General features: G+C 39.2%; 1 protein-coding gene across 6 annotated transcripts in view; it reads right to left on the bottom strand.

Moving 5' to 3' along the window:
* The window catches only part of UNC80 (unc-80 homolog, NALCN channel complex subunit), a 239,477-nt gene extending 228,320 nt beyond the window's left edge, over positions 1 to 11,157 (bottom strand). For all 6 annotated transcript variants that reach the window (XM_036858465.1, XM_036858466.1, XM_036858469.1 and 3 more), the window contains exons 1-4: positions 11,033 to 11,157; positions 9,989 to 10,037; positions 7,164 to 7,320; positions 5,926 to 6,227 (exon numbers count right to left, since the gene is read on the bottom strand). In XM_036858465.1, coding sequence (XP_036714360.1) covers positions 5,926 to 6,227; positions 7,164 to 7,320; positions 9,989 to 10,037; positions 11,033 to 11,124 — 600 coding nt within the window. In that variant the 5' untranslated portion in view covers positions 11,125 to 11,157. The remainder of the gene's footprint in view (positions 1 to 5,925; positions 6,228 to 7,163; positions 7,321 to 9,988; positions 10,038 to 11,032) is intronic.
* Positions 11,158 to 17,496: the final 6,339 nt, after the last annotated feature.

Genomic DNA, 17,496 nt, shown 5'->3' with positions numbered 1-17,496 from the left:
CATGTGTGGTATTTGATCCAGCAATCAGAGAATTAACCATGTGTAAAGTACATCAGATTTGTCTCCAGAAATGAAGAATGCTAAATCACAATTGATCTGGTTTTGACAATTTCCTAGTTTCAGAGACTGGTCCTTTTCCACATTTCTTCTAAGTAATCCTGGCACAAATAAAACTCCAATGGACATTGCAACAGGAAGTGGGTTCTCTTAAACTGACATCCTGGCCTTTAACCTCTGCTCTATCCACTCAGTGACAGTTACTGTTATCATTTTGTTTTGTTTGATATACCCCCAACTAGACTGTATATTTCTTGAAGACAAGTTGAGATCTCCTTCTGTGCATTTTTCCTTGAACATCAATACATAATTGTTGATTAATTGAGCACATGTTACAGTCTCCAAATAACACCAAATAAATCTGATCATTCTTTAGACCTGAACACCTGCAGAACGGATGGCCAGTTCTTATGTTGATATGCTCCTTTGTAAGTCCTCTTAAGTTGGCTGAATGTATAAACTCTGGGTCACTAATTCCTCTTATAGAATCCCCTTTCATGGGTCACCCAGTGTGATATATACACATATGCACACATGAACAGAAACTCTGTAGTTGGAGAAGGTACTCTATCATTCAAACAGCTGTGGGGTGGGTGGTCTAGAAAGGTTCTGAGAAAAACCAGAAGGTGTAAAAATTCAAAGAATCAACATTTCCACAATGTTGCTTGCAATGAAAGCCTGTTTCCATGATGACATGAAGCAATTCTAAATGTGTTTACTAGTAGCTTAGAGACATCTACTTAAACAACTATTATTTTAAATTCTGTTTTAAAGTTGTTTACTTCAGACATACGAATTTTATAAAAATCTCCTTGAGGGCTTGGATTTTGTTTTATCCCCTGCTGTTTCTCCAGCACTCTGAACAGTGCCTAGCATGTAGTAGGCACTCAATAAATATTTATTGAAAGAATAAGTGATTAGGATCAAATCAAGAAAATGTTGGCAGCACACTTAAAGTAGATTCCTTAGTTGTAACAAATGTTCATCATTAAAAAATTAAATTTGGTCTAAAATTAATAATATATTTGACAGAATTTTCAGATTATTGATTTCATGTAAAATATTTGAGCTAGTTATAAAGTAAAAGCATAAAAATGCATTGAATTATACACTGTCTTACAAAAGGATGAGTCACTTAGATTATTTGCTAATTAGTAAACTAATTCATTCAATAAATATCAATTAAATGCCTACAAAACACAGACACTACATTAGCTACCCAAGATACAATGATAATTCCTATTCTCAAACCATCTGGAATCTAGTAGAAGAGATGGACAGATAAAGAGATAATGATAATAAGAAGATAAAAATAATAATAAAAATGTCTAATATACTATAGAGATAGAGAAGGAAGGAGTATAGATCTTGAATGAAGTCATAAATGATGAGCAAGAATTTTCTAGGCAGAAGGGTAGGGTAGGAGGGTATTCCAGGTGACATGACCAGCATGAAATAGGCCTGGAAAAAAGTATGTTATGTTCTTAGGGAGACGCCACGCATTTGGAGCTCATAGGCAGGAGAGGTAGCCACGCAGGTCATGGAGGCCCCAGTTACCACACTGGGGAGCTAGTTTCATCCTCTGTATAATGAGAAATCAACAAATTACTTTAAGTATGTTGGTGATATGTTCAGATCTGCATTTTAGACAGATCACTTTGGTGTTGAGGTTGGATTTTATGAGACAAGCCAGGAGACTTGTAAATCCAGTTAGAAAGTGGCCCAAGTAAGAGGCCCAAGCAATGGATGATGAAATCTTGGGTTAAGGAGGATAATAGGATTGAAGAAAATTAGGTAAATTTGAGAAATATTTAAGAGACAAAATGAGTAGAACTCTGTGATTAGTGGAATGTGTAGGTAAGGATGAAGGAGTAATCAAAGGAAGCGCCTAGGTTTTGAGTTTATGTGAATGGGTCCATCACCTGAAATACAGAACATCAGGACAATGGCTCATTCCAGGGGAAATCTGAAATGCCCTTAGATTATCTACCTGGAGAAGCTAGTTGACAAGTTGGTCTAGAGGTTAGGAAAGGAGACTACTTTAGACATATAAAATTAGGTGACCTCAGCCTATTAGGACACACGTGGTAAATGAAGCAGGAGAGGAGGTCTCCAAAGAGAAGACAAAGTGAGAAGTGCAAAGGGTCTAGGTTGCACCTCTGGAGAACCACAATGTTAGAGGGGCAGGCCAAGAAGATGAGCTCTCAAAGGAGATAGAGCAGAAATAGCCAGGGATGCAAGGAGAACTAGCAGAGTGTGGTGCTACCAAAGGGATAAAAAACTTCAAGAAGAAAGGATTGTCAGTTCAAATGCAGCTAAAGTTTAGTGAAATGAAGACAGCAAAATAAAGATTAGGTTCAGTAGCTCAAGGTTGTTCATGACCTTGATGAGAAGAGTTCCAGCACAGAAACAAAAGAAACAGTACAGTTTTGTAGAAAGTCAGATGGAATTGGGTTTGAATCCCACCTTGGTTACTTAATGAGCTTGATTGTTACCTCTCTGGACCTCAGTTTCTTCTTTGGTAAAATGAAGACAAAGATATCCACCTTCCTGTGGGTGTTTGTAAAAATTAGAAATGATTTGTGAAAACTTTTCTTACCTAATAGAGGAAAGCAGAAGCAAGTGGAAGGGATTGAGGAGGTGTGGAAGTGGAGGCACAGGCTCATACCTAGACTGGATTTCAGCCCTTCATGCCTCCTGCAGTACTATGTCCTATAAGAGCCTCAACGTAAAACATTGTCTATGTGAGCACAGAGCGGGGACTCGAGGGAGTCAAGACAAGGACTGACAAGTGGGGCAGCACACGGAGCTTGAGACCACAATTTGTAGAAACAACAGGCTGGATTGTTGTCTGGTTTTCCCCCAGGAGCATGCAGATCTCTGGGGCTGGGATAGAAAAGGTGGCTTTCGGTCTTGATCTGGGGCTGGAGTTCTGAAGGACAAATGCAAAGGAAGAATAGGGAGAAAAGGCCATTAAAGGTGCTGGTGAGAGCAGTTGACATGGGTACAGTACAGATAAGGAAGGTAGGGCCTGATAACTAGCAGGCAAATAAAAGATCTAGGTCAGTGGATCTCAATCAGGGGCAATTCTCACCCCTCCCCAGCCCTTAAGGACATCTGGCAATGTCTAGAATCATTTGTGGCTGTTAACAATTCGGAGGAAGGAGGTACTACTGGCATCTAGTGGCATCTAGAAGCCAGAGATGTCAGTAAATATCCTCCAAAGCACAGGACAAAGAATTATCTGGCCCCAAATGCCAATGGTGCCAAGATTGAGAAACCCTGATCAAGGGATTGTACATTCCTCACTACACTGATAAAAGTAAAGCCCTCGCTCAGATGAAAAAAGCCTTGTGGGGAAATTTATTGACTCATTAATATTTTTTGTTCCCTATGGCATCTAGAACAATATTTCTCTCATAGCAATAATAAAATGATAAAACAGTAATGCTAGTATTAATAGCCAACAGTAATTTTTACAGTACAATACTATGTATTAATCACTGTGCAGTGTTTCATAGGTATTGTTTTACTTCCTTATAAATACTCCAATCCCAGGCCATAGGTAAAACTTGGGGACGTTGAGCCAGCTTTCCTCACTATCTGTGTGGTCTCCCCTGAAGGAAGATCTGGCTCCCCTTCTACTAATAATTCATAATGTCAATAGCAATAAAATGCCAACACTAAAAACTACCATTTGTTAATGCCTTTTTGTGTGTCAGGTTGAGCACTTTAATTTGTTTAATCCTCACAATGCTCCATAAAATTATTCTTATGTTCAATTTATACTTGAGAAAACTGAAGCTTAAAGAAGTTAATTGCACGATGTCTTTCCTACATAGAATAGGAAGCAGCAAGCACTGGATTCTAACACAGGCCTATCTGTTTCCAAATCTTGGACTCTCAGCATGTTTTCAAATAAAATTATAGCCATTCCAGCCACTCCTATACTTCCACATTTTTTAATCCAGAGGATCTCTCTCTACAAATAGACATGTTATAGGCTATCTTTTTTTTTTTTTTAAGGAGCTTTCTTTCTGGCCCTGTCTGTTTTGGGGACTACGAACCTATGTATAATTGCTACTTTTAGCATCTGGATCAGCTTCTGATGATAACTTGGGTTTATTTAGTGACATTCATTACATATTTATTGATTGCCTCATATATGCCAGACACTATTCTAGACACTACCAGATAGAGTTGTGACCTGAACAGGCAGTGTCCCTTTGCTCCAGAACCTCTGTTCTGATGGGGGTGATGGGCAACAAACATGTAAATAAACGCATAAAATAATTTCAGGTACTGATAGGTGCTAAGAAGGAAACAACAAAAAATGTAGAGTCATGTCCTAGTGGCACTAAAGTAACCAGGGAAATACTTTGAGTTGGTAACATTTGAGTTGTGAGTAAATTGATGAAAAGAACATGGCCATGTGAAAATCTAGAGTGGAAGGTGGCAGTAAATGTTTCAAACAGAAGGAAAAACAAGTGCAAAGGCCTGAAAGCAAAAACAAATGTGTTGAGTTTGAGGATAAGCCTCTGGGAAGCCTGCAACTTAGTGAACAAGAGAGAGGCCAGTGAGATGGAGGGAGATAAGGCCAGGTAGCGGGGCAGGAGCCAGATCCTGCAGATCCCACAGGTCAGGGGGACCGTCTCAGTTAAAGTAATGCTTTCCATTAAGTGTAACCTTTATCAAAGACTTTTAAAAATAGAAAGTGCAATGCTTTTAAAGCAGCAATTTAACAACATTTAATATCTTTTGATAATTTTGATAGACAATGTGGCCAGTGCATATGAAGCATTTTGGGGATTTACAGGTAGTTTCAATTCTAGTCCTACCAGCCATGGAACAGAGTCAATCAGATTAAGATCCTAATATTCTATTAAAGGACAGTTAAGCATATTAATTCCTTCTTATCTCTTATCAGAGCACTTAGATGGAATATTGTAATTTATTCATTCACAGAAGTAACAAATAGTTCTTGATTTCTTTCCATGTACTTGAATTTTTTTTTCTGCGTACTTTCCATGTATTATGTCTTCATATATATTCACCCTGTGTTTGAATATCCACAGTTTTATGCAATGGAGGATCCAAGAGGTTAAATAATATCAACAAGATCGCACAGCTAGAAAGTGGTAGCACTATGATTTAAAATAATATTGTCTCTTTCAGATACAAGGGGTACATGTATATAATTGTATTTTAATACAATTTGTTTCCATGTAATACTATGTTTTGTACTTTACGCATTTAAAAATATTTTGACAAGCAATTCTTAGATTGTATACCAAAATATCAAAAAGTCCACAATAAAAACTTCTGTTCCAGATCTTGCCTTATAATAGAAGCAGCTACAACATGCTATAGAAATACAAAGGAGATGGTGACTAAGCCTACATGGGGAAGGTCAGAGGAAAAGCTCCATGGAAATGATGAGACTAAAGTTGAAGTTTGAAGAACCATGAAAGGAACAGAGGAGGGAAAGGAGGGCAGAGCCAACAGCAAGGGCATATTCAGGCAGTGGTTCACAGGGCTCCCAGAACTGGCTCATGAGGTGGCCAGTAGGGATTGGCAGTTCATCAGTTAAGACAGGATTTAAGCCCCAGATCACGGTTGACTCTATGTGCCATGTTTAATATATTGGGTATTATCTTGGGGCAGATGGAGAACCACTGAAGACTTTTAAGTAGGACAATTGTGGTTTTGAAATAACGTTCAATAGTTTAGTATAGAAACAAAGCTCTCCATGTCTTGGCTTGCTATAAGATCATACAAAGACATGGATGCCAAATACAGAAATATCATTTGAAGCAAACCCTCATCTGACTTCTAGTTCCCCTTAGCCCTCACCAGCTTTCTGCTTACCTTGATCCTGTGTACCAGAGGAGCAAACAGAAACACAAAGAGCTCCACAGTAGCCATGGAGTTCTGGAAGATCTTCCGTCGGTTGTTTTCTTCTTCATCATTGGAGTTGTTTTGGCAAGGCTGCCCTGGAGAACCCTGGTTTTCCACCTGGTGGATGAAAGCACTGCTGCCGCCACCCCAGCTGGAGCCTCGGTCTGTGCCCCCAAAACGCTCGCTGTTGCAGTCCTGGGGGGCCTCCAGGAGCATCCAGTGCAGGGTATGAAGGAGCTTTGTCTCAGCGACACCCAGTTTATCCTGGTGGCCTGCATGGGACAACAACACAGCTAGGTTAAGGCAAACTCTGTGACCAGAACAACGGATGTCAACCTTGGGTGTGGGAAAAACATCCTCGCTTTGTTCTGTGCCTTGATTTCCTGGGAGACACTAGCATTTCTCTACACCACTTACAGCCACTGCTGAAAGGGTGCACTCTTGCTTTGGGACTTTCTAACTGGCTGCAATCTCTGCAGAATGATATGCTGACACAGGGAAAGAAACCGCATGCATCACATCTCTTCAGTCAGATACCCACATATATTTCCAACTAAGCAGCATAGTAGTTAAGAGTATGGGCTTTGAGGATAACAACTACTCCGTTTTAGACAGTGTGATTAGGAAACACCCCTCTATAAAGGTAACATTTGAGCAGAGACCCAAATGAGGGGAAGGAACTGGATGGAGAAGATCTTGGGGCAGATGGCTAGGACATAATGCCATGTGGCAAAAGCAATCTGCAAAATAATCTAAACAAGAAAAATAATATGTATGTGCATGCAATGCACACATACACATAATACCACAAAGTTGGGAAAAGATCTGGAGGGGAATATGACAAATTCATGAAGGTGGTTGCTTTAGGCGTTGGGAGGACAAAGGGACAACTCTGATTAGAACTCATCTTGAACAGGTGAGAGAGAGTCTTTAGCTTCTCTATAACACTCTAATGTTTAAAAGGAGAATACATTCACATATTCTTGTAAAATTAAAAAGCTAAAAGAAAGAGAGCTAGTTCCCTCATTGGTAAAATGGAGATAACAATGACACCAATGGGAGGGAGATTTTGTCAGAATTAAATGAGAATGTGTGCCCAGTGCCTGGAAAAATAGTCAGATACACAGGTTGTTACTGTGAGTGTTATTGTGAGTTACCATGAGTGAGGACAATGGTATGTCATGAAGAAGGAATGTAGGAGCACCAACCTAGCTTGTTTCTGTTTGACAGCAGGGTTGCAGTGCAGTGGAGGACATGAGGCAAGGCAGCTTGTACCAGTTCCCATCTGGAAATGCTCTGGATGGCTTCAGAGAGGGCCGGAGAGAGGCCATGCAGCTTGTTTTCTACCAACACTCGTTCAAAGGACTGTAGATACCAAAAAAAAAAAAAAAGTAAAATAAGAAATTAGAGATTCTGATGTGTGAAAAAATAGACAACACGGTACTGTATACCCGAAAAGATACATATCACTAGACCAAATTCTTTAGAGTGCCCTCACATTGCACTTCATTGTATATGTTGACATGAAATGAGTCAGTGATAATTTCCTATTATCTACCCATTTTCACATTTTTGATCCAAAGTATATGGCTTGAATTATTAAATGATTTTTATTTCCACCAAAATAAGCTCCCGTCAAAAAGAGTACAACAACACATTTAGCTGTATGAAGGTTTTGGATGTAATATTTTATAAAATGATGCTGGGTCACTGAAAGGACCTATCACAACTGCAGACCGTGTGAAATGTCTTTTGCGAAAGTGTCTTGAGGGACAGAATTTATGTGAATGGGCAACAAGTGTAAAATAAGATCCAACTCTTTCAAGAGATCTGATTTTGGGGTCTCTGAGATATTCCATGTCCCTAGCAATGATCTGGCACAGGACACTCCTTACATAATGCCTAGAACCATAAAGATTGTTCATCTAACTGTTGAGTAAAGAGAGAAAAGGAGGGAAAGAAGAAAGGAGGGAGGGAGGAGGGAAATAAGCCATTTCTGCTTTGGTGGTTTATTAAATCTTCTATCCTGGCCAGGGATACTTTCAGCAAGTGAAGCACCCCACCCCCAAGCCCCAGAACAAGTTGACCTACTGAGTTGTTTTTTTCTCTTTGAAGGTGGAGGAGGATATCACTATAAGGTGCTGGGGAACTGCAGCTACCAAATATCACACTAAATTTAATAAACATTTGACTTGTATGAACAGAACCTGCTTGCTACTTGATGTCTCAAATGGTCTAGAGAACTGTGCTCTCCCCGAGTGGTCATAATACCAGTCCCAAGTGCTCAAGCTGTATTATTGGAATTATTAGGATATCTGAGAAAAAATATGGCTTAATACAGAGATTCTCCAAAGAAAGCTATTTACCTTTGACTCAAGAAAAGAAAATACATTCACCTTCATAATGAAAGGCATGCTGGGGTTTGGCAAGGAGTGCAATCAGAGATGTAGTCTTTGGGATTTTCTTAAAGAAACCAGATAAAGGCAGATGCAAATACTTTTAAATTCCTCAGCCCTCGGGTATCTAAGTTTTCATTAAGTAAAGGGTGAGTATGTTAGACATTAAAAGATTATAAAGAATTTATACAGTCTTGATGAATATACTTTCAGAGGATGAGTTATATATTTCATAATCTCAGGAAGCTTTAGATACTTAATGCCATTTTCTTCTTAAATGTTACTAATATAACTTTTTGTAATTTTAAAACCTGGAAATTGTTTTCTATACTTACATCACTCTCTATCTATCTGTATCTATGAATGGGACTTACTTGATATTGTGTGACAACATTAAAATGTCAGACATATCTTTGCCAAGAACAGAGAAAAGTCAGGGTTATTTTAAGCTAGTATAACTGTAAGCATGATTTGAGGAAGGCTCAGAGATTTCAGGTGTCAAATTACTTTAACTTGAGCTAAGTACAACAAATTCCATTAAAAGGTCCTTATTAAAAAGTTAGTTAGATTTAAAAAAATATCTGTGACAATTTTGAAGGGCAGGAAATGTAACAAAAAAAATTCTTATTTGAGCGTGTGCTGTGCACGTATGTGTGTGTATGGGGAGAGGTGTTTAATTTTCCAATTGGCTTCCATAATAGTGTGTGGCCCTAACACATTTCAGAGGTCCTTACTAGAAGGTCATTTGCAAATATCATGGCAATATCCAAATGGGTAGGGTTCCACTTTTAGGTTATAATATATGCAATGTAAAGACCTTTATGTGAGTTCCAATTTTTAATGAAGTCTTTGAAAAGCTCATTTTAATTTTGCTTCACATTTTTGTGTCTTCTTCTCAATTTGTAAAAAGACAACTTGTAAGGCATGGGATTCCCTTAGAATCTCAGGACAAGGGCACTGTATTTTGCATAAATATCAATAGCATTATTTTCATAATTATTTCATATCGTCCATTTCAGACTTGCACACAAAATGGAAGACATAAAAGTTCAGAATTGCATATTACTTTGAGTAGGTCATAGGCTCTCATTTTATGAGCTTCCACTATATAACAGTTTTGATCTTGTTGATTAAGGATTTGACTTATTATACTTGTCCTTGTTCTGTTATCTTCCCACACTCTCTTCTACTGCTCTACCCCTCCCCACTTAGGTCTTTAGACTTGCTTTCCCTCTGCTCTGCCCTCAGCTATTTCTCCCTCCCTTCCTTCAAATCTTTGTCCAGGGGTCACATTAGCAGGCAAACCTTATCTATCCACTACTTCTAACATGAAACCTCCATCCTAGTGCTCCTTAATGTCCTTTCTTGTTTAATTTTTCTCCATAGTGCATATCACCATCTGGCTGGCTATGTATTTTACTCATTTATGAGTGGCCTATCCCCCTCCCAGTAGAATGCAAACTCTATATTTGTTTTGATTATTGCTCTATCTCATCATCTAGAACAGTGCCTGGCACATAGTAGGTGCTCAATAATATTTGCTGAGTGAATTTATACAGTCAGTACAATTTAAATTCTTTCTTTCAAATTACCACACAGTATATGCAAATAGTCATTAAATGGTGAATATCACATACCACACAAGAGGCTTCATATTGCTTCCCCAGTTTAGGCCTCAAAAATGCACTGAAAAATTAATAGAAATAATTGCTTTAAACACAAGTAAAATTATTATTAGAACATCCTTATGACATATTTTCAACGAATAAAACATAGTGCTATGAAACAAATTTCACGTCTCCCTATGGCTTGTTAATGAGCAGGTATTAAACAGCTGATGACATTTGCTTTTATATGTGTAATTACATACATGAAAAAGCTGTGGATTTCTACATTTTCTGTATCCAGTCTTATTCTGAAGACTTTTTACCTAATCGGATTCTAAATCACCAATGGTCAGAAGCGTTGCATTACTCATGTGTACCGTCATTTCAAAAACTGAAAACTGAACACAGCTTGTGGCATATGATTTTCAGAATCTAATTTCTTATCTGATAAATCTCTAAAATAATAGTAATAATAATAATAATAATAATAATAATAATAGTAGTAGTAGTAGTAATAATAATAATAATGGAAACCTTGTGTCCTGTTTATGGAAATAGGTTTCAGGTTTTTCCAAGAAAAAAAAAATTTCTTATCAAAAATTATTCTTCTCAGAGGCTTTAACCAGGAAGATTACACTAGCTGAATCCGAGCAAAAATGGTTAACAAGTGGGCATAGCAGATATTCAACAAACAGGAGCTGGAAAAACAACAGGTCACCGGGCTGGAATTACAGCAGGAGATGGAGGGGGGATTGGACACAGGAGCACAGCCAGTCATAATTATCTTCCCTAATTCCCCGCCCCCTCTCCCTAGGCTCTCTGCCCTCTCACCCCCTAAATAATGTATATATTTATTCTACAGCTGCCAACCTGCTGGTCGTCAAACTTCACTGAAATATTTTTTTAAATGCGTGTTTTTAAGCGGGTGCACAAGGCTTGATTTCCAGCCCCAGAGAGGGAGCTGCAGGCTGTGGCGCAGCCTCGGCAGCAGCGGCAGCGGCGACGACGACCCAGGCGGCCCCAGGAGCGCTCCCAGCCCGGGGCGGCCCACGGTGCGCCCTCTGCGCCCCTCACCTGGTTTGCCGCCACAGGAAGGTCTGGATGGGCAAGGGGATGCCGCGGCCGCTGTCCTGCTCTTGGCCCTCGGAGCTCTTCCTCTTCACCATGATGGTGGCTCCTGGGAGTTCTACTGCAGGACCCAGCGCTGGCTCCTCGCTAGCCGCCGCCGCCGCCGCCTCCTCCCGCTGCTCTCCCCAACTCTCATCCCCTCCTTCCCTGAGGCAGAGCAGCCTCCCTCCGCCCTGATCCCCCGTCCCTCTCCCCTTCCCCAGCCCCTCCCCGCGCGTGGAACATGGCTGCGGGAGGAGGGGAGGGCTGGAGGAACCGAGGAGCGAGGACGGGGGCGCTCGGAGAAGCTGTCCGCCTCGCCGCCCCCGCGCCCTCTCCTTGCTTTCAGCACCTCCCACTGTGGACAGCGGCCCGCGCCGGACAGACCGGCGGGAGACAGAAGCAGGGGGCAGGTTGAGCAGCCTGTGGGATGGCCAAAAGGGTCCAAGCTCCGCATCGCACGCAGGTGTCCTGCGTGTCCTCTTTAGCCCCCAGAATTCGGCTTCCTCCCCTCGGAGCTGCACCCCAGGAGTGTCCCCTGTCCTGCTTCCCAACCTTGGCATCTGAAGAACTGTCACGTTCTGGGGAGGAGGAGCTTTGGGGAACCGCAGAGCAGTCACTAACCCTGGCATCCTTCGCACCTCTAGCAAGGAGGTCAGGAGTCCACCCTCGGGATTCAGCAGAAGGAGCACATGAAAATTATTAGAAGTGTAAACCAGGAAGGAAGCAAGTTTGGCAAAACAGAAAGCTTGAAAGTTCTCTGACGTGAGAATTTACTGTAAAAGGGTAACCACAAGAAAGTAACCATGCTTGTTTTGCCAAAGCAGAGATATTGCCAAACTAACCAGTTGTGGGTACCAGTTAATTACAACTTGAGAAAGAACATGTGAATCATGCAGTTAGAAAATGAAGTTTATTATATAGTCCATTAGTGCACTTGAGTTGTCATACTCAAAGCCCTGTACTATAGTTTATAAGTAGATTACTGTTAGATGTTTTATCTGGCAGTAAAACAAGTAGGGGGTGGGGTCAACAGTGAAGCAGTGTGAGTAAAAAACCATTGCTGTGGATCCAAACACTTGCAAATGAACATAGTCATACACCAGTTTGAGCAAAGGTATTGGTGTGATCCACGAAATGGAGAATCAGACACCCCAGGGCCTAATCTCAACAGATAGAAATATCTTCTATTAACTACATGTGTGTCTACACCATATAGAGAGAACTATATGGTATGTACCGGTATTTTCAGTCACAGAAATAAATTCTTCATTTAATTTCTTAAAGTTTTTTTTTTTTCCTTTTTAACCATTGGACAAAGAATCTTATAATTAGTATCAGCAGCTCTGTAAGGAGGAAAAAAGATAACAATTATGTTTTATAACATCAATGAGTAACTTCATTTCTTAGAATTATGTGATAGTCATGTTTTTTCCAGTTATTCATAGATGCTTCCCATTGCTTAAGATTATAAATATCTAGGGCTAGGACACACAAAGGAAACTTAGAGAAAGTCCACTCCTATTTCCAAATTTTACTGATAAGGGTGATGAGGCCTAGGGTTTTGAAGTGACTTCCTAGCTGGTTCATGGTTAGGACCCAAAGGAGAAGCAAGTCCTTATGATTCTCATCACAGAGCTCTTTTCTTTTATAGGCTATGTGGTAAATAGGTTTTCTCTCTCATGCCAACTCAGATCAATTGTTAGGGCCTGGCTGTTGAGAAAGACTGTGGAGATAAGGTCCAGGTACTTCAAGAAAAGACTGCTGTTATTGATTAGTGCTGTCTGCTATGTCAACAGCATAGGGGAAATTACACACATTTGTTACTTCTCAAAGGTATTCTTTATACACGATCTTTGAGGCTAACTTTCAATATTTCTTCTGCCTCGCTTGTAGCTGCCATCACTCACAATGTTACTTAATGTCGTCAAAGGTATTCTACCCTAGGAGAGGTAATACGTCTCAGTGTACCAAACTTAGATTTGATCATTAGGAAATATGTCATTCTCAGTTTGGATCTTCATTGGGTTTTCTTGAGCTGTTTCTCATTTCTCATGTTGCTAAATGTCTTGGGCTTCTGCATTATTATGATGTGACCTGTCTGATTAGGATCTCAAAGCTGCCAGGGCAGGGCTAAAGCTCTGAGCACAGGCTGACTCCAGTTTTGCTCCTCTTGAAGTCATCTTTTAATATGAATCTTGAAACAAAGAAAGATAGATTCTAAATAGTTTATTCATATTTACTGAGTCCATTTTACATGCCAAGCACTAATCTATATAGATTCCTGCTCATAAGAAACTCACAGTATTGAAGGGAAGACAGATAGGTAAAGAAAAGGGTACAATGGGAGACATGATACAAATTTACTTATGAACAAAGGGACAAGGCAGAAAATGTGGGCAAGAATCAGATAGAGAAAGATTTTGTATGGCAGGCTACAACGTTTGGATAGGAAGATTTTAAGCAGGGCAGTAAACACTTCATTTCCATTCAAAAGTGATTGATATGACTGGAATGTAGAGGTTATTTGAAATAGGCAAGAGTTGTATGTGGGAACCTAAGTCTGGAGATTAGAAAAATATCCTATGAGATCCTGAACTAAGGATGTGACAACAGAGCTAGAGATAAGGAGATGAGTTTGAGTGACTTGCAGAGGCAGAATAGATAGGACTTGATAACAAAGTGGGCATGGGGAAAGAAAAATAGCACAGTGGTTAAAAGCTTAGGTGTTGAGCCAGACAGTTTTGACTCTAGCCCTACCTCATATTAGATATAACACCTGGGAAAGGTTCTTCACTAGGGTTTTCAAGTAATAGTATTGATACTTTCTCCATAGAGATGTTGTGAAGATTAATGTTAATACTTGTAAAGAAGTTAAGACAGTCCCTGATCTATACTAAGCCTTCAGTAAATATCAGCTGAAGCTCTAACTTTTCTATTTTGAGCAACTGAGTAATGATGATCTCATTCAAAGAGAGAAAAAGTTGGCAAGGAGAATCATGTTCTTATTTTATGAGTGTGTATGGGAGAATTAATTAGTTTTCCTTGAGTAGCTATTGGAAATTCCAATGGATACCATGAAGAGGCAGCTAGAAATATGGATGTGGAGCCCAGAAGAGTTAACGGGGTAGGATAGATTGATTAACACTGTATAAAAAATAGTGAAACCGTAGAAGTAAATAAAGTAATTCAGGTGAACATATGGAAAGAGAAAAAAAGAGCCCAATTTGGAAGTATAGGGGACAACAACTTTAGTCTTTTGTCACAAAAGGTGTTTTTGAGAGGTGACAGCATAGGATAGGATAGTGGGGCTGGCAAAATTCTAAGATGGCCCCCAAGATTCCTGCCCCCTGCTAAACATACGCATCTTCTCCAAGTTATTAATAAAAACCATACTAACCGAGGTGCTGCGGTGAAACAATTTATATAAACTTTAAGATTTTTTTAAAAAATAGACTTTATTTCTAAGAGCAGTTTTGGTTTAAAGAAAGAATACACAGAGAGTTCTCATATATTCTCTCTTTTCCAGCTCACAATTTCTCCTTTTAACAACTTGCATTGGCATGGTACATTTGTTATTATTGATGAGCCAATTTGATACATTATTAACTAAATCCATAGTTTACATGTGTTCACTCTTCATGTTGTAGAGTTGTATAGGTTTTTCCAAATAATGTCATTTATCCATCATTATGATATACAGAGTAGTTTCATGCTTTAAAAATTTTCTCTGCTCCACCTAATTCCTCCCTGCTCCTCCCCAGCCCCGGGCAACCACTAATCTTTTCACTGTCTCTATAGATTTACCTTTCCCAGAATGTAATATAGTTGGAATAATACAGTATGTAGTTTTTTCAGACTGGCTTCTCTCACTTAGCATTTAAGTTTCCTTCATGTCTTTTTGTAACTTGATAGCTTATTTCTTTTTATTGCTAAGTAATATTCCATCTGTATGGCTGTACCACAGTTTATTTATCCATTCATCTTTTTTTTTTTTTTGGCCATGCCGCATGGCTTGTGGGATCTTAGTCACCTGACCAGAGTTCAAACCTGGGTCCTTGGCAGTGAAAGTATGGAGTCCTAACCACTGAACCGCCAGGGAATTCCCTATCCATTCGTCTATTGAAGGACACCTTGGCTGCTTCCAATCCTTGGCAATTATGAGTAAAGATGCTACAAACATTTTGTGTGCAGGTTTTTGTGTAGATGTAAGTTTTCAACACATTTGGTAAAATACCTAGGAGTGCAATTGCTGGACGATTTTTTAAGACTGATTAGCTTTGTAAGAAACTGTCAAACTGTCATCCAAAGTGTCTGTACCACGGAATTTTTTTTTTAAATAAGAGATTTGGACATATTTATGGGCCAGAATTAAAGGGTCATTTTAGAAGGAAATGTTGAGCATATTTAAGAGAGAGAATAATTAATTAACCAGGTTCTGGAGCACAGCTGGATTTATCATTCTTTGGGGGAAAAATAATTCCTAGGATGGGAGATAAAAAGGAAGAATGGTAGCGCCTAAGTTAGAAGGAAAAGAAGAAGAATGAGAATATGAGAGTGTTCAGGCTTGATGGCCTATGTAAGCTGTGAAGTAATCAATAAGGTCACTTTTAAAGAGTGATATTTAATAGATAAAAGTAGGGTGTTTGTCAGAAAAATATTAATAGCAGGTAGCATATATTGAGTACTCGTTATATGTCAAGGTCTGTTTTAAGTGTATCAATCAATTGATCCAAAAAACTCTGCTGTCAAAACTTAAAGTAGGGAAAACTGAGCCACAGAAATGTTACATAACCTGCCTGAGGTTACACAGTAAGTGCTAAAAGAAACTGTGAAGTCTGGCTTCAAATTATACCCTAACTTTCTATTACAATACTGAGTATTGTGAAGTTGTGAGGGTTTGGAAGAAGTGCTATGAATCATGTAAATGAAAGCTACTTAAGGACATATGAAAGAACTTCTCTGTTGATGGTAGAAGATGAAGAAGAGCTAATGGTCCTTTCCATTTCCAAATCCCCTTAAGGCAATGAGTCATATGGAGGTGGGAAAAAAATCTATAATAAGCACTGTAAAGATCTGTTTTCAAAATAACATTTTAGTGGAGAATTAAGATTACCATGATGGTTCACTTCTCATACCTCACTGAAAACCTCCAAATACGTTTTGCCTTTGGGGAAGAAACCTGCCTTCCCTAAATGCTTTCCTCTACACTGCCTTCTTTAATACATTTCTTTTTCAATTCAGATGAACACTGTTGGAGGAAAGCTAAGAACTGAGTTAATCTGTCAATCATAGCACCAGGGTTAATAAACCAGTCCGTGATAATCACTGCATATCATCATCTCACTGTGCAGCACATTGAATTGGATGTGGAGCTTTCCCAATGATGGCACTCAGTGATGGAGTGGCTTTGGGTCAGAAGAGGAAACTGGCTACTGGGCTTTAAGAAGCATGTGAAAGGAAACTGCAAGAAGACCCACACAGATGTAGCTAAATATATGTTAGCTTTGAAGGTTGTCCTCTCTTTTAAATGGAAGGGTGAATTTTGATAGTGGCCAGGAGCCAAGTTGTCAGATGAGTATATAAATAAACATTCTTTGCAAATAAACTGAGCAGAGGAGAACTCTGTCTGGATTTTGGAAAAGATCGCTTTAGTAAGCAGAATCCAGGATGCTGTGTTAGTATATGAAGAGTTTGTAGTAATATAAATACTAATAGTAATTAATAAAAACAGTTTTGGCAAGAGCCCACTGTTACTCTACAGCAACCCACTAGAATTTGAAGATGAAGCATGATTGCTGTTGTCATGTGTCTATCAGTCAAAGTGTACAATGAAAATATTGACGCTGTAGTTTTGGAGTTTGAGGGGAGAGGTCACACCCATTATGAAGGAGTGGATATATCCCATGTGTCTTGGGTATCCTTAGCCGAAATAGCTGATATCTCTAAGGACAGCAGTCTCAGTGGTCCCTCAGTGAGAAGAACAAAGCTCCAAATCCCAAGTCCATACTCATCTGACCTCCTTACTCTGGTTTGCAAGGCTCTCCATGATTGATTTCATTACATACAACTCTTACCACTCTACTTTGCTCTAGATACTGTCTTCCTCCATATCTTTACAAGGCTGGTACCTTTTCACCATTCAGTTCTCAGTCCAAATATAACCTTGTCATATAAGACTGTTTATTAACCTGCCTAAAATTGTCTTCCCTATCCTGTTCCAAACATGTTATTATTTCCCTCTGTTTTTTATTTCATAAAATTTATCATTCTCTGAATATCATATTTACTTGTTTTAATGTTTGTTCAGTCTAGAGAATAGCAAGAGAATCTATAAGATATTCAAGAATAAATCTAACAAAACATTTAATACCATTGTGGAAAAAACACCATAAATTGTTTAAAGTCATAGAGACTGGCAAAAATACCAT

The sequence above is a fragment of the Balaenoptera musculus genome, chromosome 7 (genome assembly GCF_009873245.2).
Source record: "Balaenoptera musculus isolate JJ_BM4_2016_0621 chromosome 7, mBalMus1.pri.v3, whole genome shotgun sequence".
Taxonomy (NCBI): domain Eukaryota; kingdom Metazoa; phylum Chordata; class Mammalia; order Artiodactyla; family Balaenopteridae; genus Balaenoptera; species Balaenoptera musculus.
The sequence above is the reverse complement of the archived record's forward strand: the minus strand, read 5'-3'. Positions and strand labels throughout refer to the sequence as shown.